The 26,083-nt window shown below is 51.2% G+C and overlaps 1 protein-coding gene across 3 annotated transcripts; it reads left to right on the top strand.

The window, feature by feature from the left end:
* The first annotated feature begins 195 nt into the window (after positions 1-195).
* Positions 196-25,867, top strand: cluha (clustered mitochondria (cluA/CLU1) homolog a). Of its 3 annotated transcripts, none has more exons than XM_035385332.1 (26): positions 196-517; positions 8,084-8,277; positions 8,611-8,782; positions 9,265-9,408; positions 9,506-9,630; positions 10,004-10,158; positions 10,736-10,861; positions 10,988-11,135; positions 11,477-11,569; positions 11,844-12,538; positions 13,057-13,562; positions 14,651-14,752; positions 14,938-15,038; positions 15,658-15,810; positions 16,032-16,094; positions 16,515-16,759; positions 17,806-17,890; positions 18,069-18,222; positions 18,643-18,782; positions 19,395-19,475; positions 19,593-19,718; positions 19,982-20,103; positions 20,283-20,376; positions 20,686-20,820; positions 21,777-21,850; positions 22,131-25,867. In XM_035385332.1, exons 1-26 carry the CDS (start codon positions 388-390, stop codon positions 22,258-22,260), a joined length of 4,293 nt encoding a protein of 1,430 aa, XP_035241223.1. In that variant the 5' UTR covers positions 196-387; the 3' UTR covers positions 22,261-25,867. The 3 variants fall into 3 exon arrangements, with proteins under 3 accessions (XP_035241223.1, XP_035241222.1, XP_035241224.1); XM_035385331.1 differs by having other exon boundaries at positions 13,057-13,649; XM_035385333.1 differs by lacking the exon at positions 196-517 and adding an exon at positions 1,690-1,762 and having other exon boundaries at positions 13,057-13,649.
* The last annotated feature ends 216 nt before the right edge of the window (positions 25,868-26,083 follow it).

The following is a 26,083-nucleotide window of genomic DNA, read 5'->3' as shown; positions in this document are numbered from 1 at the left end:
CGTAACAACGAATATTACTCATGTATATGCATGTTTAAATAAACAAGATAAATTGTGGGGAAATTGTAGAACAGTTTCAATTTAGCACTCGATTTCGCGCTGCATTCTGAAACCGTAAAAGCGTTCTGTTATGGCCCAACATACTTCCCGTAGTCAGACGTTTGGGGGTGGGACAAACACAAAGGCAAAAGGGTCAAGAGGAGGAGAAACCACGTGGGATTGACAAGTCTTGCGTTGCCCTGTCCTTCTTGGAGAGTTGTTTCCGTGCGTAACGTTAGCGCTCTTTACATGTTGCGAGCTTGCTCGGAAGGGCAGCATCACAAATCAACAGGACTGAACAGAGAGACGGATTTCTGACACAAGACGTGAAAGCTGCCCGCACTGATAATGGTGAGCAAGACGGACGACATTCCGGCGACGGTACCAACCGGTAAGACAGCCGATCGCAACGAGGAAGGTGAGACGCTGGACAGCAGAGAGACCATGAAGGAGCCGCTGAAAGATCCGTGCGCCTGTGGTATGTAGCCTATCATGCAAATCCATGTGACCTAAGATATGTGATTGTACCAACACTGACTAGATCTGCGCAAGTTAGCCATTCATTCTGATACGCACATATGTGCAGCCTATACGTACTTGATCCATGTTTGTTGTTGCATATATCTTAACTATTAGCTAGCCGGTGGGTTTGAGCAGGGAGTTGGATTACTGGCTATCTGTCTAGTAACCAGTTATCTGGCTTCCTAAGGTTATATGCGTCTCAAATAAAGTGGCCGTTCCAGTATGACGATGTTTCCCTCATGGCTGAGATTTGCCTTTGAACATATAACGTTATCCAAGTCCCTCTGATCCGAATTCATGACACGGATTTTTATTCTCTTCGTTCACCAACACGCTATGAATGAAGTAGACTTCCCTAAATATTTCATTGACTTGATCGTTGAATTATATAGCAATGTCTGCAGAGAAAAGCACATCTGTATCGGCTTAGACGGGAACTTGCATAGATCTTTAAAAGTGAAGAACATTCACCAAGGCGTTCGTTGGATAACATGATAGTTAAAATTTATGTCGGCGCTGGCTTGTCAGTCACAGTGAACATGGTCATTCGTCCTTGGTTAGCAGTGGAAAACCTGCATAACTTTAGTTTGCTTGTGTTAGCTAGTTACTGGTTGTTGCTAATTAGGTAACTACTTAGCCAGTGATGTCATTCGGTCGCGAGTGATGTTTAAAAAAAAAAAAAACGTCATGGTTTTGAAGAAAAAGGCCAGGGTTCCTGAAATTGTACAAGTGTTCAAATAGAGGCCGAGTACTTTACGAATGCAGCATGACAGCGGAATAAATGTAACTAATGTTTTTGTCAAAACAACCCTCGGTAGGCAGGCGCACGCTGACACACATGTGCTATAACAGCATGCGTGTACGTATGAACTGAAGGTCACCTTCAGTGGAACTGAACAATTCAAGGAACGACGGGGAAGAAACGTTTTACGATCTGTTCGATAAACGACATCTGCGACACTTAACCGACAGTTTCGGCATAGTCCGGTATCCACGTTATTGCAGAAATGTTTGCTGAATGTTTTCTCAGGCACAAATGCAGCGGTGCAGCTGTCGGTACGTTGATTACTGACCCTGGCTCCCCCTATGAATTTGAACCTGAGAGGTTGTACGTTCGTTGACCAGGAAGCGGAAGTTTGCGCTCAGTTAAAGTCATGGTGCATGTATGGTAAGGGAAGGTTACACTAGCGAAACAACTTCGGTAAGTGTCACTTACCAAAGTTCTTTAACTTCAAGTGAAATATTACCTAGATTATATTGCGTTCAAGTATGACATACGTTGTCATGACGACGTATATTAAATCACGTTTAGTTTTGCGGATTAGCTCGCTAACTATTTACCTATCGCTTATTTTTGGGCTAACATTAAAGTTGTACAACTGCAGTGCACACGATAGTTGTTCCAAACCATTTCTGCCGATAGAGGACTTTGACTTGAGCTGTGTTGTCAGAGGCGTTTTGGATCTTGTGCCACGGTCATGAGAAGACATTTATATTAGCGACAGGCTATGCAACTGATGATTAGTAAAACTTTTGGCTATGTTGTAACTTGCATGTCTAATTTATTTAGGACAGGTCATCGGTCCTCGAGGACAGTTGGTTTTGGCACATTGCTGCCAATTGTGCGTAGAGGTTATCGTGCGCCAGGTTGTTTTTTGTGCACGCCAAGATTCTCTTAAGTATTGGCTGCTGCATCGTCAGTTGCTAACGGCATAATTCATACATTTTTTGAAAATGGCAGTTCCTTGGAAAGTAAAGCTGCAGTCATTTGCATGCAATCCGATTTTTCGTCAGTTTATTTGGCAAAGATAAATTTTGCAAAACGTATCTGTGCCGTAGTTCACAGAGTTGCTGGAAATGGCCGCCTGCGACGCAGAAATAGCGGCTTTTGCGCCTGGACATTTGGATCGGTCAGATGACAAAGCATTAGACAAAGCGCCTGGTCGTGTTTGATTCATTTCGGATAAGGTGTTCGGGACCGATGCGGTTTATCAAAACAGGCCTTTAGACTGAGCTTCCGGAGCAGGTGTAGTTTTTGGTTACTGCAGAACAGGCAGGTGGCACGAACTCGGCTTGCCTAATAAAACGGCAGTGTTTATTATTCTGTCATGACCTTCATTTTGAGAAATATGGGCGACTGGGTGTTTCGGGGGTGTTTTTTTTTTTTTTTGATCGCGTTTTGGGTAATTTTATAAATACCGCTTATATTTGACAGCCATTTTACGTCCAGGTATGGCGGTCAAACCATCAGTCAAAAAGGGTTGTTTTACCAAAGGTTGAAATTCCAGTAAGGGACTTATAAAGGTGCGTCTTGGCGCGAGTGGCAGACTCTTACAGGACCTGTCACCTGTTATTAGAGCGCAGAGAAGGGGTAAAAGCAGACATGCTTTGAGGTTGGATAACAGGCTCGATGCTGCCTCATTTTGTTCCCTCGGCCCATTTAGAGGGGGGTGCTGGAGAATATCAGGAGAAGCTGCTGACCGCCGTATTTTGGGATTTCGCTTGGAAGTTTTTCAAATACAGACCCCCCAACCCCCAATCTTTTTTGTTGCTCTTTTGCCTCTTCAATTCCAGCTGTGAAGTGGCTGGATAGTGTGTAGTTTGCCTTGGGTGTGGATTTAACCTTTATCATAAATTCTCACTCCCTCAGCAAACGTGTTCAAGACAGTGAATGATTAATTTCCGGCTCTAGTTGGCTTTGCTTTCATTTTTTAGGCGTAATTCATGTTTAAATTTCTCAATAATGCAAAAATAAAGATTTCATGGCTGTGCCCTATATAAAATCTTATTTTTATTTTACCTGTGAATCTAAAATTTGAATTGCATTTAGTTGGCACTGCTCTTGTCCCTGTCACCTGATTTTCACTTCTGTGCTGTCATGGCAACCGCCATGACCTTCAATTTCTGTGACATCCATCTAGAGGATTATGATGTGATTAATGACTCTGTAGTGAAAGCAAGCTGACGGTCAGTTATAAGCCCAGGAGAGGGAGACATGGAGGGTGAGTTAGTGATCAGAATAGCTGTGCATTACAGCTCTCTGTTTAGCCTGTATGGATGGGGAGCCCATTACAGCTCATTACAGCTCTCTGCTTAGCCTGTATGGATGGGGAGCCCATTACAGCCCATTACAGCTCTCTGCTTAGCCTGTATGAATGGGGAGCCCATTACAGCTCTCTGCTTAGCCTGTATGAATGGGGAGCCCATTACAGCCCATTACAGCTCTCTGCTTAGCCTGTATGAATGGGGAGCCCATTACAGCTCTCTGCTTAGCCTGTATGGATGGGGAGCCCATTACAGCTCTCAGCTTAGCCTGTATGGATGGGGAGCTCATTACAGCTCTCTGCTTAGCCTGTATGGATGGGGAGCCCATTACAGCTCTCTGCTTAGCCTGTATGGATGGGGAGCTCATTACAGCTCTCTGCTTAGCCTGTATGGATGGGGAGCCCATTACAGCTCTCTGCTTAGCCTGTATGGATGGGGAGCTCATTACAGCTCTCTGCTTAGCCTGTATGGATGGGGAGCCCATTACAGCCCATTACAGCTCTCTGCTTAGCCTGTATGAATGGGGAGCCCATTACAGCCCATTACAGCTCTCTGCTTAGCCTGTATGGATGGGGAGCTCATTACAGCTCTCTGCTTAGCCTGTATGGATGGGGAGCTCATTACAGCTCTCTGCTTAGCCTGTATGGATGGGGAGCTCATTACAGCTCTCTGCTTAGCCTGTATGGATGGGGAGCCCATTACAGCTCATTACAGCCCATTACAGCTCATTACAGCTCTCTGCTTAGCCTGTATAGATGGGGAGCCCATTACAGCCCATTACAGCTCTCAGCTTAGCCTGTATGGATGGGGAGCCCATTACAGCCCATTACAGCCCATTACAGCCCATTACAGCTCTCTGCTTAGCCTGTATGGATGGGGAGCCCATTACAGCTCTCTGCTTAGCCTGTATGGATGGGGAGCCCATTACAGCTCATTACAGCTCTCTGCTTAGCCTGTATGGATGGGGAGCCCATTACAGCTCATTACAGCTCTCTGCTTAGCCTGTATGGATGGGGAGCCCATTACAGCTCTCAGCTTAGCCTGTATGGATGGGGAGCTCATTACAGCCCATTACAGCTCTCTGCTTAGCCTGTATGGATGGGGAGCCCATTACAGCCCATTACAGCTCTCTGCTTAGCCTGTATGGATGGGGAGCCCATTACAGCCCATTACAGCTCTCTGCTTAGCCTGTATGGATGGGGAGCCCATTACAGCTCTGCTTAGCCTTAGCACTCTTTGGCCTCTCTTTAGGGGAAATACATTGGAGCGGGCTGCACAGGCTGGGTACTGCAGTGCCGTGGTCACAGATCACTGTGGACTGAGTAGCCTCTTAAACGCACGGCTGGGGTTCCTGACCGGAGATGACCGTTGGATAGCGTGGTTACTCTGTAACTCGGCGCTGTGAGGTAACGGCGTTGCGTGGAGACGTTATTGATTTGTCCGAACCCTCCTGCCCTTTGACTCCGAGCGATTTGCCCGGCTGGTCACGGCGGGCGGGGCGTTTTGCTCGGGTTTAAACGGCGCATTTTTTGGGCAGAAATGTCCGGCGTGCTCTGGCTTCCCCGTCCGCCGTCGGTCGTTAGGCTGGGCGCGGGTTTCCGACGCCTCCCTAGCCCCGTGTTTCCCCGCCGGCTCGCGCGGCCGCTTTGACCTTGAGCGACCCCCGTCATCCTTTCCTGAGCCGCTTCAGACGGTGACCCAGATTCCCCGTCGCCGCAGAAACTTCCTTTTGATCCCAGAGCTGGAAAACACGGAAGGCGGGGCGCCCCGGGCAGTGGGCACCCTGCTGTAGCCGCTCCGGCCGTGTCCTCACAAAGATAGCAGATGACGTGACAGACCCCTCATTGTGTGAGAGCCCGAAAGTGCCTGGTCACCATGACGATCGTGGCAGACGGTGTGAGAAAGCAGACCTCTCTCTGGCATCGCAGCTCGCGGCGCTGCGGGTTTGGCATTAACCCGTCTGCCATGGGACAGGGACGGGGAGGGGGGGGACGGGGAGGCGTACTCTAGCATTAGGGTGGTTATCAGTTCTGCAGACTGTCTCCTTTAAGGCAGACGGATAAAGATTACAGATTTAATCTCGTCTGGGTGGGGAGGCAGCGTGATGTGTGATTTGTTCAGTTTAAAGTGTGAATCCAGTCCTGTGTTTCTGGTGTCTCGGGGTTACATTTTACCTGAATGGGAGGTGTCCTGTCCCAACCCCAACACGGCTCTGTCTTCACCAACCTAGTCCCCCCCGCCCCTCCATTAACACCAGGTCTGCTTTTAACAGTGCTCTAGCTCTATTATTATCAGGGGGGTGTACTACAAAAGGAAACTTAACATACCGAGAGTTTTTTTTTTTTTTTTGCGCGTTGGCTGGCTTCACAAAACTTAACAAATGCAATCAGGCATAACCGGTATCACAGACGCGGCTATCAACTTGCTATGTGAACCACGGGCTTTGTTCATCAAACTCATTAAAATGGCCGTGTCAGCAAAAACGAGCCTATAGCAGTGCGGCATTTCTAACGGTTCTTTCTGGAGCTCTTAAACCTTACGCTTGATACAGGATATTTAAAACATTGCCTGAACCGATGGCGCCAAAGTTTATTCATGAACTCAAGAATCACAGTGCTCTGACCTTTGTCCCATAAGTAAGGGAAGTGGATACGGACGCGGAGTGTTCCAGAAGCTCGCATGTGTGGGCCTGCAGCTGCTTTCCCCTCGTTGAGAACGTAGCCAACGTCTTTGAAGTGTTGCCTATCCGCAGAGAAAACCAGCCGATTAATTTGTTCTCTAAAAAATGTCTGCCTGGCGAAAACACCCATGAGCTCTATGGGATCTTGCAGGAATGGAGGCACCCTTTTCAGAGTTAATTGGGCCCGCCCTTAATTAAAGGGCGGGCCTTTTATACACTTAAGTCCGAGAGCCTGAACGTACAAAACCTTCCTCGGTCTAGGTTAGCCGCGCAGCGCAAGTTACAATGGTACAATTGATTTAAAGTGAGTCGGTTTCCTGACGGGATAAACTCAGGGTTAAAGCTTAAATTAGCTCGCTAACCCCACAATCTCGCTTTGTAGTAGTACACCCCTCAGGTCAAGTTTTAACCGTGTTCTAGCTATATTATTAGCAGTTCTGATTTTAACAGTGTTCTAAATATATTAGTGTCACTTCTGGTTTTAACGGTGCCGTAGCTCTATTATTACCAGTTCTGGTTTTAACAGTGTTCTAGCTATATTATTAACATTTCTGGGTTTAACAGTGGTCTAGCTATTTTAAAGTTCTGGTTTTAATACTGCTGTAGATATATTATTACCAGTTCTTGTTCTGACAGTGCTGTAGCTATATTATTTGGTCTGCTTTTAAGTGTTTTGGCTATATTATTTACAGTTCTGTTTTTAACTGTGGTATAGCTCTGTTATTACCTGGTCTGCTTTTAACAGTGTTCTGGCTATATTATTACCATTTCTGGCTTTGACTGTACTCTAGTTATATTATCACTAGCTCCGGTTTTAATAGTATTCTAGCTATATTATTACCAGTGTTTTTGCTATGTTATTAACAGTTCTGGTTTTTACAGTGCTGTAGATATAGTATTACCAGGTCAGTGCTCTAACAGTGCACTCTAGCTCTTCCCTCCCTGTTGAGAGCTGTCCACTTATCTGAGATGAAGGTCACATAATTCATAACTTTGCTCAAGGCTAGTGCCCCCTCCCCCTGCGGCCCTGACACCCTTCTGTCCTTCAGAGGGGGGAATAAATGGGCCAGGAGGGTCTTTACGAAAACAGACATGGCCGCTGTGACCCTGGGTAATCTGATTTCTGTGAGGGGCAGAGCCTCATATTTAATACCTGTGTGTATCGACTGCCCTTCCGGTGCGGGCCGTTGTGTGCCGCGGTCTGCATGAGGCGTATGACTGCTGAAACACTGGAAAGCTGCAGCGCTTTCTGCAATGTTGACACAACCATGATGAATTCAGGTTTGCCCAGGATGTTAATAAAGGATATTGGGATGGCAGGTACGCCGTCCTGCCAAGTTACGCCTTGGCGGGGCGGCATGCCCCATACCTATACAGCACCGAGAGTTTGGCACTTTTCAGGGTTCCCTACAGAAGTACCCACAATGACCACCGACTCTCAGCCCTTACAAATAAAACAATTTAGGAAACATTGGGTAGCATTGCTTTGGAACACAGCCTCTTAAATTTGTGTGAACTAAAATAGCCAACATTGTTTCATGTAACTCAGTGCAATTTTAATATCAATACTTTTAATGTCAGGCCTAGATTTGAAGTAATGACTTACAGACAGTGCCTTGTATGTGTGAGTAACTTGCCATTTTTGTACGCTGAAAATGTGTTTTTCATCAGATAATATAAACGATAATCCCAACGTTGTTATGCTTTTTTAAACATACTGGCAGGTACAGTGAAGCATCGTGCATGGTTTATTTTTTACTCTAAACAGCCGTCTTCCTGCCTGTGTCCCTCTTACAGGACAGAGTGCGCACTCCACAGTGATGAATGGGGATGGGCAGCATGACCAGACCGAAGAGGCGGAGTCTAAGCCGGAGGGGGGCGGAGACCAGGAGCAGGGGGAGGACGCCAACGAGCAGGAGGTGATCGTGATCCAGGACACCGGCTTCACTGTGAAGATCCAGGCCCCGGGAACAGAGCCGTTTGACCTGCAGGTACGGCTGCCCTGCTTGGCCATCGGGGCGGGGGGTAATGGGGAAAGGGTGTGGTTTGTTGCTGACTCTGGGCGGGGTTATGGAGGGTGTGTGGTTTGCTGCTAAGACTGGGTGGGGTTATGGGGAAGGGAGTTAGTTTGTTGCTGAAAGTGGGTGGGGTTATAGGGAAGGGGTGTGGTTTGTTGCTGACTATGGGTGGGGTTATGGGGAAGGGGCGTGATTTGTTGCTGAATCTGGGTGGGGTTATGGGGAGCGGTGTGGTTTGTTGCTGACTCTGGGCAGGGTTATGGGCATGGGGTGTGGTTTCTTGCTGACTCTGTCTGTCCCACGCAGGTGTCCCCTCAGGAGATGGTGCAGGAGATCCACCAGGTGCTGATGGACAGGGAGGACACCTGCCACCGCACCTGCTTCTCCCTGCAGCTGGACGGCAACGTTCTCGACAACTTTGCCGAGCTCAAGTCCATCGAGGGTCTACAGGAGGGCTCCCTGCTCAAGGTCGTGGAAGGTAAACCCCCCCCTCCCCCCCAAACAACCCGCACTGTCCTGCAGTGTTTTGCTTCCCTCAGCTGATTCTGCTCTGAGGCTAATTCTGCTGCTCTGTGGCTGATTCTGATTCTGCTGCTCTGCGGCTGATTCGGATTCAGCTGCTCTGTGGCTGATTCTGATTCTGCTGCTCTGAGGCTGATTCTGATTCAGCTGCTCTGAGGCTGATTCTGATTCAGCTGCTCTGAGGCTGATTCTGATTCAGCTGCTCTGAGGATGATTCTGATTCTGCTGCTCTGAGGATGATTCTGATTCTGCTGCTCTGAGGCTGATTCTGATTCTGCTGCTCTGAGGCTGATTCTGATTCTGATTCTGCTGCTCTGCGGCTGATTCTGATTCTGATTCTGCTGCTCTGAGGCTGATTCTGATTCTGCAGCTCTGAGGCTGATGCTCAGGATTTGCACTGCATTTGCATGTGCTCACTCTGTCCCCGCTCTCCTGTAGAGCCGTATACGGTGCGCGAGGCTCGGATTCACGTTCGGCACATCAGGGACCTGCTGAAGAGCCTGGACCCCTCCGACGCCTACAACGGGGTGGACTGCAACTCCCTCTCCTTCCTGAGCGTGTTCACAGACGGGGACCTGGGGGGTGAGTGTTCTGGCAGGGGGCAGGGCAAGGGGCGCGGTTACCTGGGTAAAGTGGGCGGTGCTTGAGACTGACTCCACCCCCATCCTCCCCCTCACAGAGAGCGGGAAGAGGAAGAAAGGCAGCGAGCTGGAGCAGATCGACTGCACGCCCCCCGAGCACATCCTCCCCGGCAGCAAGGACCGCCCCCTCGTGCCCCTGCAGCCGCACAACCGCGACTGGAAGGTGAGCCGATCCCGACCGCCCACACACCCTCAGGCCGGCATGCGATTGGCCACAGCGTCGCCCAGAGAGATGGGTGGTTTCTATGGTCAATTAGGTGGTGTCTTTGCTCCGGGCTGCAGTGCAATGTCTACGTTGGTGGTGGACAGCAGTGGGAAGTAAAGTATGAGCTTCATGTGGACATGGATTGCACACGCGTGTGCTTGTGCCCAGTCTTGCTGTGACAACTGGGCACCCCTGACCGGGAGGCGGGGCAGCAAGCAGTCGGAGCTTTACTTCCTGGCCTGATGCCGGCCCGCCGGCTGATTGGCCGACGCCGGTGTCTTAAATGGTTGCCATGGTAACGCGTGTCTTTGTGTGGGGCGGTCTGGGGCAGCCCCTGCAGTGCCTGAAGGTCCTGACCATGAGCGGGTGGAACCCCCCGCCCGGAAACAGGAAGATGCACGGCGACCTGATGTACCTGTACCTGGTTACCGTGGAGGAGCGCCACATCAGCGTCACCGCGTCCACCCGCGGCTTCTACCTCAACCAGTGAGCGACCTCTGACCTTTCACTTCCCACCCCTCACCGCATGCAGAGGCCTACCGGCAGTGATCACAGATACTATTGATTCCCCAGATGCTTCTTTCCAAATTAGCATTCAATGGTCTTATCTCCCTTTCATTGAAAAATTGCAATGTTCTTCATCTCCTGAAAGGGAATTATTGGGGTATTACTGTCTCACAAATAAAGAAATGTAACAAATCCACAAATAAATATAGCTGATTCACAAATAAATGCAGCAGATCCACTGAATGCCACTGATCCATAAATAAACGTAGCCATAAATAAATCTCCTGCATGTATTTGTGGATCCGCTACAGTTATTTATTTTATTTTTTTGACAATAATACCCCCATAGTATACCTACGGAGTAATGTACTATGGCAATGAAAGTTCTGTTGTGTAAAAACGCAGCAGAAACTGCCATTATAAAGCAGCCCTTCCTGTAGTTTAGGAGGGGTGGGGACAGAAGGAGCTCAGGACCTGAGTATCTGGTGAGTGTTAAGGAGTATCAGAAGAGCAGTGTAGCTCTACATGCTAATGAGGCGTGCCGTCTGCGTTTCAGGTCCACCACCTACACGTTCAACCCCAAGCCGGCGAGTCCCAGCTTCCTCAGCCACTCATTGGTGGAGCTGCTGAGCCAGATTAGCCCCGCCTTCAAGAAGAACTTCACCGCCCTGCAGAGGAAGAGGCAAGTGCCCTCGCACCAGAGCTCGTACCTCAGCGTCCGCTAAATGCAAAAAATGTACATTTAGTTGAAAGCTGATTGGTTGGGAGGCGTTCTCTCATCTCACCTGAAGCGTTCTGCCCCCTGCAGGGTCCAGCGACACCCTTTTGAGAGGATAGCCACGCCCTTCCAGGTGTACAGCTGGACGGCACCTCAGGTGGACCACGCCATGGACTGCGTGCGGGCGGAGGACGCCTACACCTCCCGTCTGGGCTACGAAGAGCACATACCTGGACAGGTGAGGGCCGTCGTGGTCCAGGTCACTGCAGGGCTGTGACTGTGACGGGTGTGAATGGCGTGTGCAGGCGACTAGGACCTGTACACGTACCCAGGATGCATTTGTGACAGGAATTTTGGTGACCAGCGTATGTTTTTAACTTGACTGGGTGTATTGTTTCTGAATGTAATGTTTTTGGGTCATTTTATTGTTTGTATCCTTGTTGTTTGTGTTGGTAATCAAGGTGCTTGTGTTTTTGCGCTTGTGGAATTTTTTTTTACCGTGGCGTTTTGGTTTGTAACTGTGGTATGCGTGTCAGTGCTCGTGATTGGTGTTTTTTAAACTGTGATGTTTGTGTGTAGACGCGGGACTGGAACGAGGAGCTGCAGACCACGCGGGAGCTGGCCCGAAAGAACCTTCCGGAACGTCTGCTGAGGGAGAGGGCCATCTTCAAGGTGAAACAGTCACCCCCTCTCCTCCTTTCATCTGTTAATTTGTTCTGGTTTTTTCACAAGTGGGCTTCTCTTTTCTCTGTCATTGTTAATTTACTGCCAGGGCCCGGCTCTGGCAATATTGCTCCAGCAGATCCTGGTTCTGCCCTAACCCTTTGATTTGTGGGTAATTGCAGGTCATCTGCTGTGCTGTCTTCCCTTAACATTATTCATCCCTCTCTCTCTCTCTCTCTCTCTCTCTCTCTCTCTCTCTCTCTCTCTCTCTCTCTGTCTCCAGGTGCACAGCGACTTTGCCGCGGCGGCCACCCGGGGCGCGATGGCGGTGATCGACGGCAACGTCATGGCGATCAACCCGGGCGAGGACACGCGCATGCAGATGTTCATCTGGAACAACATCTTCTTCAGCCTGGGCTTCGACGTGCGCGACCACTACCGCGAGCTGGGCGGGGACGCGGCGGCGCATGCCGCCCCCACCAACGACCTGAACGGCGTGCGGGCGTACGGCGCGGTGGACGTGGAGGGCCTCTACACCCTGGGCACGGTGGTGGTGGACTACCGCGGCTACCGGGTGACGGCGCAGTCCATCATCCCCGGCATCCTGGAGCGCGAGCAGGAGCAGAGCGTGGTCTACGGCTCCATCGACTTCGGCAAGACGGTGGTGTCGCACGGCCGCTACCTGGAGCTGCTGGAGAAGACCAGCCGGCCGCTCAAGGTGCTCCGCCACGCCGTGCTCAGCGAGAAGGACCGGCCCGTGGAGCTCTGCTCCTCCGTGGAGTGCAAGGGCATCGTGGGCAACGACGGGCGCCACTACATCCTGGACCTGCTGCGCACCTTCCCGCCCGACCTCAACTTCCTGCCCGTGGAGGGGGAGGAGCTCTCGGCCGAGAGCCGGCGGCACGGCTTCCCCCGCCCGCACCGGCACCGCCTGGCCTGCCTGCGCCAGGAGCTGATCGAGGCCTTCGTGGAGCACAGGTACGTACATTACATTACATTACAGGCATTTAGCAGACGCTCTTATCCAGAGCGACGTACAACAAGTGCATTAGTTCAAGGTGCAGAGGTGCAAAAGAAACACACTAGAGTGAAGTAAAGATCGTAGTGCCAGAAGTGACCACATCGATCAGGACTCCAACCCTGTAGAGTAACCTGTTCAGCAAACAAACAATCCTGCCAAGTACAAACTAGCACTGAAATCACATTTGCCTAATCAGAATCAGACAAAAACAATCCTGCCAAATAACGGGCACACACTCACACACACACACACACACACACACACACTCTCTCTCTCACTCACACACACAAATTCACTTTTTCACTCTCACACAACCACACACACATACACACACTCACTCCCTCACACACACTGCACGTATGCCTGCTGCTGTCCCAACACACATTTTTCACACACTGCCCTCTAGTGGAGAAACGGTGTCAAGTGCCCTGTCAGCCTGACTAAGCACTTTTTGTTCCTTGTGTCTGTGCTGCAGGTACCTGCTCTTCATGAAAATGGCCGCCTTGCAGCTAATGCAGCACAAAGCCAGTAAAGAGGGCAAGGCTGGGCCAGAGCTTGCTCTACCAGAGAGCAGTCCAGTAGCAACCACACCAGAGAGCGATCCGGCCTCGACCGTACCGGAGAGAAGTTCGACCGCGACCGTACCGGAGAGCAGTTCGACCGCGACCGTGCCAGAGAGCAGTCCAGCGTCAACCACACTAGAAAGCGGTCCGGCTTCGACCGCACCAGAGGGCAGCGCAGCCTCTACCGTACCGGAGAGCGGTCCAGAGTCAACCGCGCCAGAGCCCGAACCAGCACTGACCGTCCCGGAGAGCGGTCCCGAGTCGACCGTCCCGGAGAGCGCTCCCGACTCCGCTCCGGCCCCCGAGGCTCCCGCTCGGGAGGACGCCGCCGCCGTCGCCGCGGCGACCGCCAACGGCTCTGTTCCCGCGGCGGGCGCGGCTCCGCTGGCGAACGGGGAGTGCGAGGGCCCGCTGGAGGGTAAGGAGGCCGAGGAGAGTATCCCGGGTCTAGCCCAGGCCAAAGAGCTGGCCCAGTCCTTAGCCGCGGGAGACGGGTCCGGTATCGGTACGTCCTTCGAGCCCCAGAGAGAGAGAGAGTCTGGGACAAGGGGTCACACTGACGCTGGAGAGATGCCAGTTTTCCTCTCGCGTTTGCGCATAAACGTCCCCGAGGGTTGGCGATGTGTTTTTAAAAAAAAGGCCAGTCTTGAGCGTTCTGTCACGGAAAGCTACCGGAACAGGAGTGTTTGGAAGATTTAACTTTTCACCCAATAAAAAAACAGGATTTGCTGGATAACCCCCATCCCCCAGTAGAACCATAGCCGCTACTGACCTTAGTGTGTAGTTTTAGGGATTAGTTTGTAGTGTGGCATTGCTTAAAGGGGGTGTATTGGGGGGGAATTTAGGGTAGGGTGGAGGCGTGTAGGGTGGGGGGGGGGTGTGTACGGTCACGCATCTCCCCAGCAGTGTGTCCCTGACTCCTCTGCTCCATCCTGGCATGGTCTGCGTCTCCTTTTCCTCCCGACCTCCTGATATTCACCTCCCTTAATCTCTCCTGCTTGTCCGTGGTGATCTTTAACCCCCTCCCCCCCACCCCACACACACACACACACACACACGCGCGCACTCACTCACACTCTAACACACACACATTGATCCACGTGGCGTTCCCGGGTGCTGCTTGGGAGGGACTGAATGAGTGTCACCGGGTCATGTGATTTAAAGAGATGCAGGGTCACCGATTAAAGGAGAAATTGGGTCATGTGATCGAATGGAAGAGTGACGGGGTCATGTGATGTCTGTCTGTCTGTCTCTGGCTTGGTGTTTTTGGCACCTGAGTGATGCGTTGTTTGGAATTCAGATCACATTGGGGTGTGGGGGTGTTTGTAGGGGTGTGGGGGGTGACCGTGTTGGGGTGTGGGGTTGACTGTACTGGGGTGGTGGGGGTGAATGCTGGGGTGTGGGGGTGACTGTTGCGTGGCTGCTGTGGGTGTGGTCTGCAGTGGTGGTGGTGTGGTTGTGGGCGGTTCTTACTGTGACTCCTCCCTCTCCCCCCCCCCCACACAGACCCGCGCAGCAGGGAGGTGGTTCAGAATGCCTGCCGGGCCGTGGGCTCCATCAGCCTCACCTCCTTCGACATCCGCTTCAACCCCGACATCTTCTCCCCAGGTACGTGTGTTAGTACACCTGTGTGCACCTTCATTCCCGTGCGTGTTAGTGTACGTGCATGTGTGCAAGTGTGTGTGGCTGTGCGCGCATGAGTGTGTGCATGGCTGTGTGTGTGTGTGTGTGTGTGTGTGTGTGTGTGTGTGCTTGTTGCCGGACGCTGACACCTGTCTCCCTCTGTGGCGCAGGCGTGCGTTTCCCTGACGACAGCGCTGAAGACATCCAGAAGCAGAAGCAGCTGCTGAAGGACGCTGCTGCTTTCCTGGTGTCCTGCCAGATCCCCTCGCTGGTGAGACTCCGCCCCTCCCCCCTCTTTGCCCCGCCCACATCTTCTGACTACTCTTCCCTGTCCTGTATGCTCTCCCACACGCACTGTGACTCTCCCTACACGCACTGTGACTCTCCCACACGCACTGTGACTCTCCCTACACGCACTGTGACTCTCCCACACGCACTGTGACTCTCCCACACGCACTGTGACTCTCCCACACGCACTGTGGCTCTCCCTACACGCACTGTGACTCTCCCACACGCACTGTGACTCTCCCACACACACTGTGACTCTCCCACACGCACTGTGACTCTCCCTACACGCACTGACTCTCCCACACGCACTGTGACTCTCCTACATGCACTGTTTTCTGGTTGAATCTGCTGCCAGATGACATGCGTACCAATCGTACTGTGTGTGTGTCAAGTCAAGTAGAACTTTATTTGTCCCCAGTGGGGCAATTGGTTGTGCAGCAGTGAAAACAGTACCAAGGCAATTAAATACAACATATAATAAAAAGTTAAAACATAGAATACAAGTAAAAACATAAAATGCAGTAAAAAGCATTGAATACAAGTAAAAACATAGAATACAGTAAAAACATAAAAATACATTTTGTGTGTGTGTGTGTGTGCAGGTGAAAGACTGCCTAGATCACAGTGCTCTTCCCATGGATGGATCCACTCTAACTGAAACTCTTCACCAACGTGGCATCAATGTGCGTTACCTTGGAAACGTGCTGGAATTTGTAGACAAGACCCCTGCCAGAGCCCAGCTGGACCATCTCTATGTGAGTCAAATGCTGATCATGCCATTATATCAATCTGCAGGTGACACAATCCAGCAGTACAGTGACACTTGGGTTAATTGTTTGCCATTTAAAAGTTGGAAGCATTCGAAATGAGTGAAGGTTGAGAATTGAAGAGATGCTTTATTTAGTGAATGAGGTCTTTGCACCTTCCAGTTTCAATGTTCTAATTTCTTGCCATTGTTTTTTTTTTTTTTTTGTAGAAAATTGGAATCAGTGAGCTGATTACCAGATGTGCCAAACACATCTTTAAAACATACCTCCAGGTGAGTCTCTCTCTGTTGTCTAGCATTTGAGAAATATTGTTGGTAAGAAAGATGCTATTAGTGATAGTTGCTGTATAGCAGAGGTCAAGGTTGAGGTGCAGCGACAGTTAATTCTGGGAGACTGAATGTGTGCACTGGTGAATTCTGGGAGACTGAGTGCGTGCGCTGGTGAATTCTGGGAGACAGTTTGTGCACTGGTGAATTCTGGGAGACTGAGTTTGTGCACTGGTGAATTCTGGGAGACTGAGTGCGGGCTCTGGTGAATTCTGGGAGACTGAGTTTGTGCACTGGTGAATTCTGGGAGACTGAGTGCGGGCTCTGGTGAATTCTGGGAGACTGAGTGCGGGCTCTGGTGAATTCTGGGAGGCTGAGTGCGGGCTCTGGTGAATTCTGGGAGACTGAGTTTGTTCTGCGTTCCAGGGGGTGGAGCTGTCTGCGCTGTCGGCGGCCGTGAGCCACTTCCTGAACTGCTTCCTGAGCTCGTTCACGGACGCGGTGGCGCACCTGCCGGCCGACGAGCTGCTGTCCCGCAAGAAGAACCGGCGGCGGCGGAACCGCGTGCCGGGGGGCGGAGACAACACGGCCTGGGCCAGCCTGACGCCCTGCGAGCTGTGGAAGAGCATCACCTCTGAGGCCCAGAGCTACTACCACTACGGCCTGAAATGGTGAGAGAGACATACATACACACACACACACACACAGAGCTACTACCACTACGGCCTGAAATGGTGAGAGAGACATACATACACACACACACACACAGAGCTACTACCACTACGGCCTGAAATGGTGAGAGAGAGAGAGAGAGACACACACACAGATACACACTCACTCACTCACTCACTCACACAGAGCTACTACCACTACGGCCTGAAATGGTGAGAGATACACACACACAGAGCTACTACCACTACGGCCTGAAATGGTGAGAGAGAGACACACACAGAGCTACTACCACTACGGCCTGAAATGGTGAGAGAGATACACACACACACACACACACACACACACACACACACAGCTACTACCACTACTGCCTGAAATGGTGAGAGAGAGAGATACACACACACACACATATACACACACACACACACACACACACACGCACACACACACAGAGCTACTACCACTACGGCCTGAAATGGTGAGAGAGACATGCATACACACGCACACACACACACACAAACACACACATATACACACACGCACACACACACACATATACACACACACACACACACACGCACGCACACACACACACACACACACACACACTCTCACACAGAGCTACTACCACTACGGCCTGAAATGGTGAGAGAGACATGCACACACGCGCACACACACACACACTCACACAGAGCTACTACCACTACGGCCTGAAATGGTGAGAGACACATACACACACACACACACACACACACACACATATACACACACGCACACACACACACACACACATATACACACACACACACGCGCGCACACACACACACACACACACACTCTCACACAGAGCTACTACCACTACGGCCTGAAATGGTGAGAGAGACATGCACACACGCACACACACACACACACACTCACACAGAGCTACTACCACTACGGCCTGAAATGGTGAGAGACACATACACACACACACTCAGCACACACAAACATACATATACATACACACTATGACTCATAACCCTGTTTTTGGTGTGTGTGTGCGCAGTGAGAGTGTGGACCAAGCGGTGGAGAGATATGGGCTGCAGAAGATTACCCTGCTCAGAGAAATCTCTATCAAGACTGGCATCCAGGTAACGCCCCCCCCCTCACTCTGCTCTGCCCCCTCTGTGCCCCTCCCCATTCTGCCCTGTGCTCCTCCCCCTTCAGCCCTGTGCCCCTCCCACTCCTGCTCTGTGCCCCTCCCCCTCCTGCTCTGTGCCCCTGCTCTGATGGTACCCCTGAGTGACAGGCCTCTGTCCCGCCCCTCAGATCCTCATTAAAGAATACAACATGGACAGCCGGCACAAGCCTGCCTTCACTGAGGAGGACATCCTCAACATCTTCCCCATCGTCAAGCACGTCAACCCCAAAGCCTCCGACGCCTTCCACTTCTTCCAGAGCGGCCAGGCCAAGGTCCAGCAAGGTACGGGCCGGCCGCAGAGACGGCATGTTACGCACTGCCCCAAACACAACACGCTACGCACTGCGCCAAAGACAACACTCTACACACTGCCCCCACACGCTACGCACTGCCCCAAAGACAACACTCTACACACTGCCCCCACACACTACGCACTGCCCCAAAGACAACACTCTACACATTGCCCCCACATGCTATGCACTGCCCCAAATACAACACGTAACGCACTGTCCCCACACACTACGCACTGCCCCAAATACAACACGTAGCGCACTGTCCCCACACATTACGCACTGCCCCAAATACAACACGTAACGCACTGTCCCCACACGCTACGCACTGCCCCACCCTCTCCGCAGACACACCCCACAGCGCCGCATGGGCAGGGCAGCTGGGCTCAGGTGTGTTTTTGTGTGTTTGCAGGCTTCCTGAAGGAGGGCTGTGAGCTGATCAGCGAGGCGCTGAACCTCTTCAACAACGTTTACGGCGCCATGCACGTGGAGATCTGCGCCTGCCTGCGCCTGCTGGCCCGGCTCAACTACATCATGGGAGACCACCAGGAGGTACGCACACACAGAAATGCACAAACATACCTACGCACACACAAGGTACGCAGGCTTACAGCACACACACGCACACGTGCACTCAGACCCCTACAACCCGCACACACACAGAAACGCGCACACATACGCACACGTGCGCTCACACACCTACAGCACACACACGCACGCGTGCGCTCACACACCTACAGCACGCGCATACACAAAAACGCGCACACGCACGCACACGTGCGCTCACACACCTACAGCACGCACACACACAGAAACGCACACGTGTGCTCACACACACACACATAAACAGTCATAGAACTGCACACACAGAAATACGCATGTGCACAGAAATGCACGCTCGCACGCTCAGTCATATTGACCGACTTACTTGTAGACACACACACACACACACACACTATACACACATACACACACACACACACACACACACACACAAGCACATTGGTGGTTGTGTTCCTGTGTTTGTTTTTGTGTCCGGTACAGGCTCTCTTGGTTGGCCCTGTTTCGATGACTGGAATGCGTCATTAATAAGGTGTGTCTGTGTCTGTGTCTGTGTCTGTGTCTGTGTGCGTGTGCGTCTATGTGTGTGTGTGTGTGTTGCAGGCCCTCAGTAACCAGCAGAAGGCCGTGCTGATGAGCGAGAGGGTTCTGGGCATCGAGCATCCCAACACCATCCAGGAATACGTGAGTCCGAGCGCCACCTCACTTCCTATAATCTCCCCCTCCCCCTCCCCCATTCCCGTCAGCGGGCCCGACAGGAAGTAGTGACCGTGGCCCCGCCCCCTCTCTTCCTGTCCGCAGATGAACCTGGCGCTGTACTGCTTCGCCAACGGGCAGCTGTCCACCGCGCTGCGGCTGCTGTACCGCGCGCGCTACCTCATGCTGCTGGCGTGCGGGGAGGACCACCCGGAGATGGCGCTGTTGGACGTACGCGAGTCCCCCGAGGAGCGGTCTCTCCGCTTCCCGTCAAGCGCCTCCACTTCCTTTCTAGTGCTGCGCTAGTTTAGCCTCGTTTTTCTTTCCGCACTTTCCACAAAGCTTAGGATAGCCACACTTAAATCAGAACTCTACGGTTGACTGAACCAATTCATAACCTAAAGAAATGCGATAAAGAAGTTTACTTTGGTGACCTTATGACTGTGGTTAAGTGGTGTAAAAGTTGCCGTTGTCTCCCCCTTGTGGTGACCCAGAGCAACATCGGCCTGGTGCTTCACGGTGTGATGGAGTACGACCTCTCCCTGCGCTTCCTGGAGAACGCCTTGACCATCAACTCCAAATACCACGGGTCCCGCTCCCTGAAAGTGGCCCTCAGGTGAGGCCCCCCCACTGGGGTATTGGGGGGGGGGGGGTAGGGGTGCACTTCTGGCACGGTAGGGTGTAGCAGGTTTGATGGTGGCCTACGTGCAGTGCCTGGGTCTCGCTGCGAGACGGCTTCGTTTCCCTGGGGAACGGTTTTTCTGACGCGCGGCGTTTTCTGTCCGCTCCTTGCAGTCACCACCTGGTGGCGCGAGTGTACGAGAGCAAGGCCGAGTTTCGCTCCGCCCTCCAGCACGAAAAGGAGGGGTACACCATCTACAAGAACCAGGTGGGCCCCCGCACATTTCTCACCTGTTCATCAATCTCACGCTCTCTTTCTCTCTCTCTGTCCATCTCTCTCCATTTTTCTCTCTCTTTCACCTACTGATCTCTCTCTCCCTTTGTCATACTGCATCTCTCTCCATTTCTTAAGTTAATTTTTCTCTTGTAGTGTGGAACGCATAATAAACGAAGCCTTGCAGTAAATGGGGCTTAGTTTGCAGGACTGAACACCCAGTGCTTGTGAAGTTCCCGCGTTGCTGACATCACGGGTCACGGTAAGGTGTAAGCACAGCTGACCTCTGACCCCTGGCTGCAGGTGGGGGAGGGGCACGAGAAGACGAAGGAGAGCTCGGAGTACCTGAAGCATCTGACCCAGCAGGCCGTGGCCCTGCAGAGGACCATGAACGAGATCTACAAGAACGGCTCCAACGCCAGCATCATGCCCCTCAAGGTACGGAGCCCTGCGTCCGTGTGTGTGTGTGTGTGTGTGAGCGTGTGCGTGCGTGTGTGTGTGTGTGTGTGTGTGTGTGTGTGTACGGTACCCTGCGCGCGCGCGCGCGCGTGTGTGTGTGCAGTACCTTGCATCTGTGTGTGTGTGTGTGTACGGTACCCTGTGCGTGTGTGTGTGTGTGTGTAGTACCCTGCGCGCGCGCGCGTGTGTGTGTGTGTGTGCAGTACCCTGCGTACGTCTGTGTGTGTGTGTGTGTGTCTGTGTGTGTGTGTGCAGTACCTTGCATCTGTGTGTGTGTGTACGGTACCCTGTGCGTGTGTGTGTGTGTGTGTGCAGTACCCTGCGTACATGTGTGTGTGTGTGTGTGTGTGCAGTACCCTGCGTATGTGTGTGTGTGTCTGTGTGTCCGTGTGTGTGTACAGTACCTTGCACATGTGTACAGTACCCTACGTTCTTCATGTGTGTACAGGACCGTGTGTTCTCCCATGTGTGTATAGTACCCTGTGTCTGTGTGTGTGTGTGCAGTACCCTCCATCCGTGTGTGTGTGTGTGTACAGTACCCTGCGTATGTGTGTGTGTGTGCAGTACCCTCCATCCGTGTGTGTGTGTGTGTACAGTACCCTGCGTACGTGTGTGTGTGTGTGCAGTACCCTCCATCCGTGTGTGTGTACGGTACCTTGCACATGTGTACAGTACCCTACGTTCTTCATGTGTGTACAGGACCGTGTGTTCTCCCATGTGTGTATAGTACCCTGCGTCTGTGTGTGTGTGTGTACAGTACCCTGCATCCGTGTGTGTGTACGGTACCTTGCACATGTGTACAGTACCCTACGTTCTTCATGTGTGTATAGGACCGTGTGTTCTCCACGTGCGTACAGTACCCCCGGTGTGTTCCGGGTGTACTTTGTGTGGGTGTGCTTGTGTGGCTGGTCTGACGGTGTGTTTTTTCTCTGTAGTTCACAGCTCCCAGCATGGCCAGTGTTCTGGAACAGCTCAACATCATCAACGGCATCATCTTTATCCCCCTCAGGTAAGACAACAGGCCACACTGTATGTGTGCAGCCCAGTACATGGCCCAGGGTTTGAGCAGGGGTACTATAGGATGTCCCAGGAACCCAACCCCTTCTGTTCTGCAGCAATGTGTGTTTGTAAACCCCCTGCTCTGTGATCTGTAACATGTGCATGTACACTCCCTGCTCTGTGATCTGTAACATGTGCCTGTACACTCCCTGCCCTGTGATCTGTAACGTGTGCATGTACACCCTCTGCTTTGTGATCTGTAACATGTGCCTGTACACTCCCTTCTGCAGTCAGAAGGACCTGGAGACACTGAAGGCTGAGGTTCAGAGACGGCAGCAACTGCAGGAGTCTGGGAAGAGCGAGGAGCAGCCGGAAGACTGCCAGCTGGAGCTGGATGACAAACTTCCTGTTGATGATTAACGCAGCGCCCCCTCTGGCTGGAGGCCATGGAGCAGCAGCCATGCTCTTGAGACTGTGGACTTGAGTTGTGTTTTAAAAGAATTTTTGGATGGGAGGAGGATCAGGTCAGAAAAGGAAATCTATTGACAGAGCTGATAAAATAATAGCCAGGGTTGAATTGAAAACAATAATAATAATAATATAATAATAATAATAAGTGTGTACATGTGCAATCAAGGGTGCAGAGTGTGGAGAAGAAGCTGATTTTCGCCTGATTTTTGAGGTGGAGGAGGCAGGTGGAGCAGTCTGGGGAAGGGCGGTGAAAGGACGACGTTAATGTCGATGCAGTCTTGCCCGTTCTGGAGGCTCCGCCCTTTTCCCGAGGCTCCGCCCTCACCAGCACCTCCTTTCCCCAAGACCTGCAGAGAGCTCCCCCTAGTGTGCCTCTGCTGCATCGCACTAGCTCTCCCTCAACTCAGGTGAATTTTACTGTGTCCCAGGGAAGAGAGAGGTGAATATTTCAAACCTAGACCACGCCTCCCAAACAGTTAGCCCCGCCCCCTCTGCCCCTCTGCAGTTCTTCATTGCTGCGTATAGCTGGCTGCCAGGTGATCGTGGTGTCATCGACTAGATTTACACAAGACACATTTATTCCGACGTCGCTCAAAAAATCTAAGGTTTATTCGTGCAATGCATTGTGGGTAATACGGCTTTTTTTTTTAAAGCCGAGGGAAGCCATTCTCTGTAGATTATTTATCAGCGAATTTAAGAAATGTCTATTTTGCGTAAATCAGAATCCGTGGGATATGTGTATATCTGTATGTCTGAGTTTAGCCATATTGAGTGACGGGGATGGAAATGGCGGGTCGACACGTCCAAGTTCACACTAAGACCAGTATAGGCCCCCCGCCTCGCGCGCAAGTGCGTTCGTGCGGTCGTGTGCTATGTGTGCTGCGTAAACGCGTGCGCACGTAGGGCGTGTGTGCGTGCGCACGTGTGTGTGTGTGTGTGTGTGTGTGTACGCGCACTGGGACTTGAACGCAAGAGTGGAGGACGCTGTTGCTTGTCGAATATATTTTTATACGCACGACCTTAGCTGTGGGGATGGTTGTCGGGTTAATGCGATGTTGATTGTTGCCTCATGTTCTTGGCGGCCTGATTGTAGATTTTGCTGCTGTTCTTCAGTCTGACCTGAGGGGAGGAACCACTTTTGACCAGGAGGAAGAATTCGAGCCAGACGGTCTGTTAAGGCCCTATTTTTTTCGTTTTTTTTTTCGTTTTTTTTTTAACGGGTCAGCAGTTTGCGAGTTCCGTGACTGTCGTAATGTTTCAGTAACGCTTGGTTTGCGTTTATCCGAACAAACTCAGAGCGGTGTCCAAAGGAGACGGGCGAAGGGCTTTTACGCGTAACGAACCAAAAAGAGGAGTGGGGGCGGGGGGGGGGTGTGTGTGCGGAACGCCTAACGGGCTCCTGTGGGCGGCTCGCCTGCACCATAACCGCTCTGTACCAGGAGGGGAATGTCAAAGCTGTGTGCATCCCGACCCCTTGCTGTTGCTGTTGTTGATGGGAAAAAAAAAAATGTCTGTTCAAGTGTTTGGAGCAAACTGGCCTTCGCAGGAGGGACCTGGTGCCTGTGTGTGTGTGTGTGTGTGTGTGTGTTATGAAACCAAACTGTGTTGGAACTGAACGGCGACCCGGCGCTGCTTCGGTGCGTTTAGCACGCGGCGTACTGGCTTCGCCGTACAGCTGGACTGATGTGTGTGTGTGTTTTCCCCCCCATGCTCTCCTGTTGCAGTACCATTAACCACCATTGAGCTGTGCTTCAGAGACTGCATTAAATTGAGGATTTACAGAAGCGTCTAAATTTGAGAACGGACGGTTTCTTTTTCCCTGGGGACGAGGCGATGCATATCTACGTATGGATAGGATGCATATCCTGTCCCGTACTGTCGGACCCCACGTAGGTCTGTAGAGCGACAGGACCCCGCTGGGAACAGTTTCCTATGAAATGTGTGAAGAAGAGGAGCAGGCTCGGTTTTTAATAAAGTGAGAGGGCGTTTGTGGCTTCATTTACGGGCCAAGCGTGCCATGAAACTAGAGTTTAAGTATTTTGCCCTCCGTACACATGTACATAAGCAAGGAGTCGTGGGTAATACTGGTGCTTAAACTTACCTGCAGTTAGTTGAACCCTTTCTTATGGTATTCCCCCCACCTGGAGTTGTGTTCTGATTGTGATATCATATTTCACACAGTGCATTTAGTGTCGTATCTTTCACAGTACATGTGGACAGCTGAGTGCATGAGAAGCCTGGTTTCTGTTGTTAAGATGTTGAGTACCGTTTACTTCGCTTTGCTCTTGCTATAAACCACGTGGTAACAAACATCTGTTGTACTTCACCCCCTACAAAACAAGATCACAGCGCATCGTCTTACCCATTAGTATCGGTAGAAATTAACATTTTTAAAATAACTTTGTGTAGGGTGCATCAAACACTTGTACATATGAAACCTACAAATATGGAGCCTTTTCTAACTCAAATGAATCACAGCTCCCCGTAGTACATATGATTATCTGTGCCGAGAGCTTTCCGAAATGTGAATGTTAAATTTTCATATTAGATTACTGAATGTTCTTTGATCAAATGCAGTGCATATCTCCACAGAAATGTTACTCTTTCATACAACTTCAATTGTTTTTCATGTGACTTAGAAGTGTGGAAATTGACAACCCATTTGGAATCTGAAAACGTAAGGATTTTGGTATGAATGTTGCGTATGTGTGTGTGCAGTGAGATTGCTCCAGCATACATTTGAATGATATTTCATAGACTGACGGGCCTGTTTGGGTAAGAAAAACGAATCTGTGGGGTTCTAATACGGTTTGTGGTGGGGGGGGGGGGGGGGCGGCATATTCCCTTATTGACCTGTGACTGATCAGTGTTCATACAGCTATAGGGCTGTTCCCGGTCAGCATTACTGTACCTACAGGGCTGTCCCTGATCAGTGTTACTGCAGATACGGGCTGGGTTTACTGCAGTATCGAAACCAGGCCTTGCCAGTGTGTCATTTGGCCTGGCTGTATGTGTATGTGTCCTGCCTGGCTGGCTGAGTGCGTGTCCTGCCCGGCCAAGTTGAGCCATTTTACCCACGGGCGCCTGTTCTGAAGTGTAATGCTTCTTTAAACCTCAGACGTGCACAGCTGTATTCAGAATTCCAGCTCCTCCCTCCTTTCTTCTCCAGCTGTCCGTACATGTGACCTGCACATCCACAGCACACACATACATAATCACGGTCCTGGTTCTTTCCTGCTTTGGCCCCGCCCCGCCCCGGCTCATCCGGGCCCTGCACTCTTACTGAAGTGGCGGGCTGTCTGGCAGCGGCTGGGACTGTTCAGCAGTGCCTCTTCCGACGCGAAACGCACACCGTCCAGAGTCGGGACGTCCCAGGATTCCTTTCACCCACTTTAACGGAGGAAGACGTTTCTCCAGCGCATTGTGTGTGTGTGTCTGTCTGTCTGCTTGTTTCCTTGCTGTGTGGTGTCTGTCCCTCTTGACAAATAATCCCTCCTTCCTTTTTGGTCTGAGTATGCTTTTGTATTAAAATAAAGAAAACTAGTTAATAACATTTTGTTTGGATTCTTTGTTGAATTGTCTGCAACTACTGTATATGAATTTAATACCATGTTTGAAATTTGAAATCTAACACACACTGTACTTTCACCTCCAGGATAGATGGGATGTTCTGAGAAATGTAATTCTGAAATCTAAAATTGTCATTTTCAACAGTAATTCCAAAATTACTAATGTACTGACCCATCACTTCCACCAACAACTCAGCATCCAG

Source organism: Anguilla anguilla, chromosome 12 (genome assembly GCF_013347855.1).
Source record: "Anguilla anguilla isolate fAngAng1 chromosome 12, fAngAng1.pri, whole genome shotgun sequence".
In the NCBI taxonomy this organism is placed as follows: domain Eukaryota; kingdom Metazoa; phylum Chordata; class Actinopteri; order Anguilliformes; family Anguillidae; genus Anguilla; species Anguilla anguilla.
The sequence above is the reverse complement of the archived record's forward strand: the minus strand, read 5'-3'. Positions and strand labels throughout refer to the sequence as shown.

Excerpts from the sequence above, each read along its gene's own strand:
- cluha (XM_035385331.1), top strand. The coding sequence starts at position 388 with ATGGTGAGCAAGACGGACGACATTCCGGCGACGGTACCAACCGGTAAG. Across the intron at positions 14,753-14,937 it reads CCCCGACATCTTCTCCCCAG|GCGTGCGTTTCCCTGACGAC; the intron begins GTACGTGTGTTA and ends TCTGTGGCGCAG. Across the intron at positions 19,719-19,981 it reads CGGAGATGGCGCTGTTGGAC|AGCAACATCGGCCTGGTGCT; the intron begins GTACGCGAGTCC and ends GTGGTGACCCAG.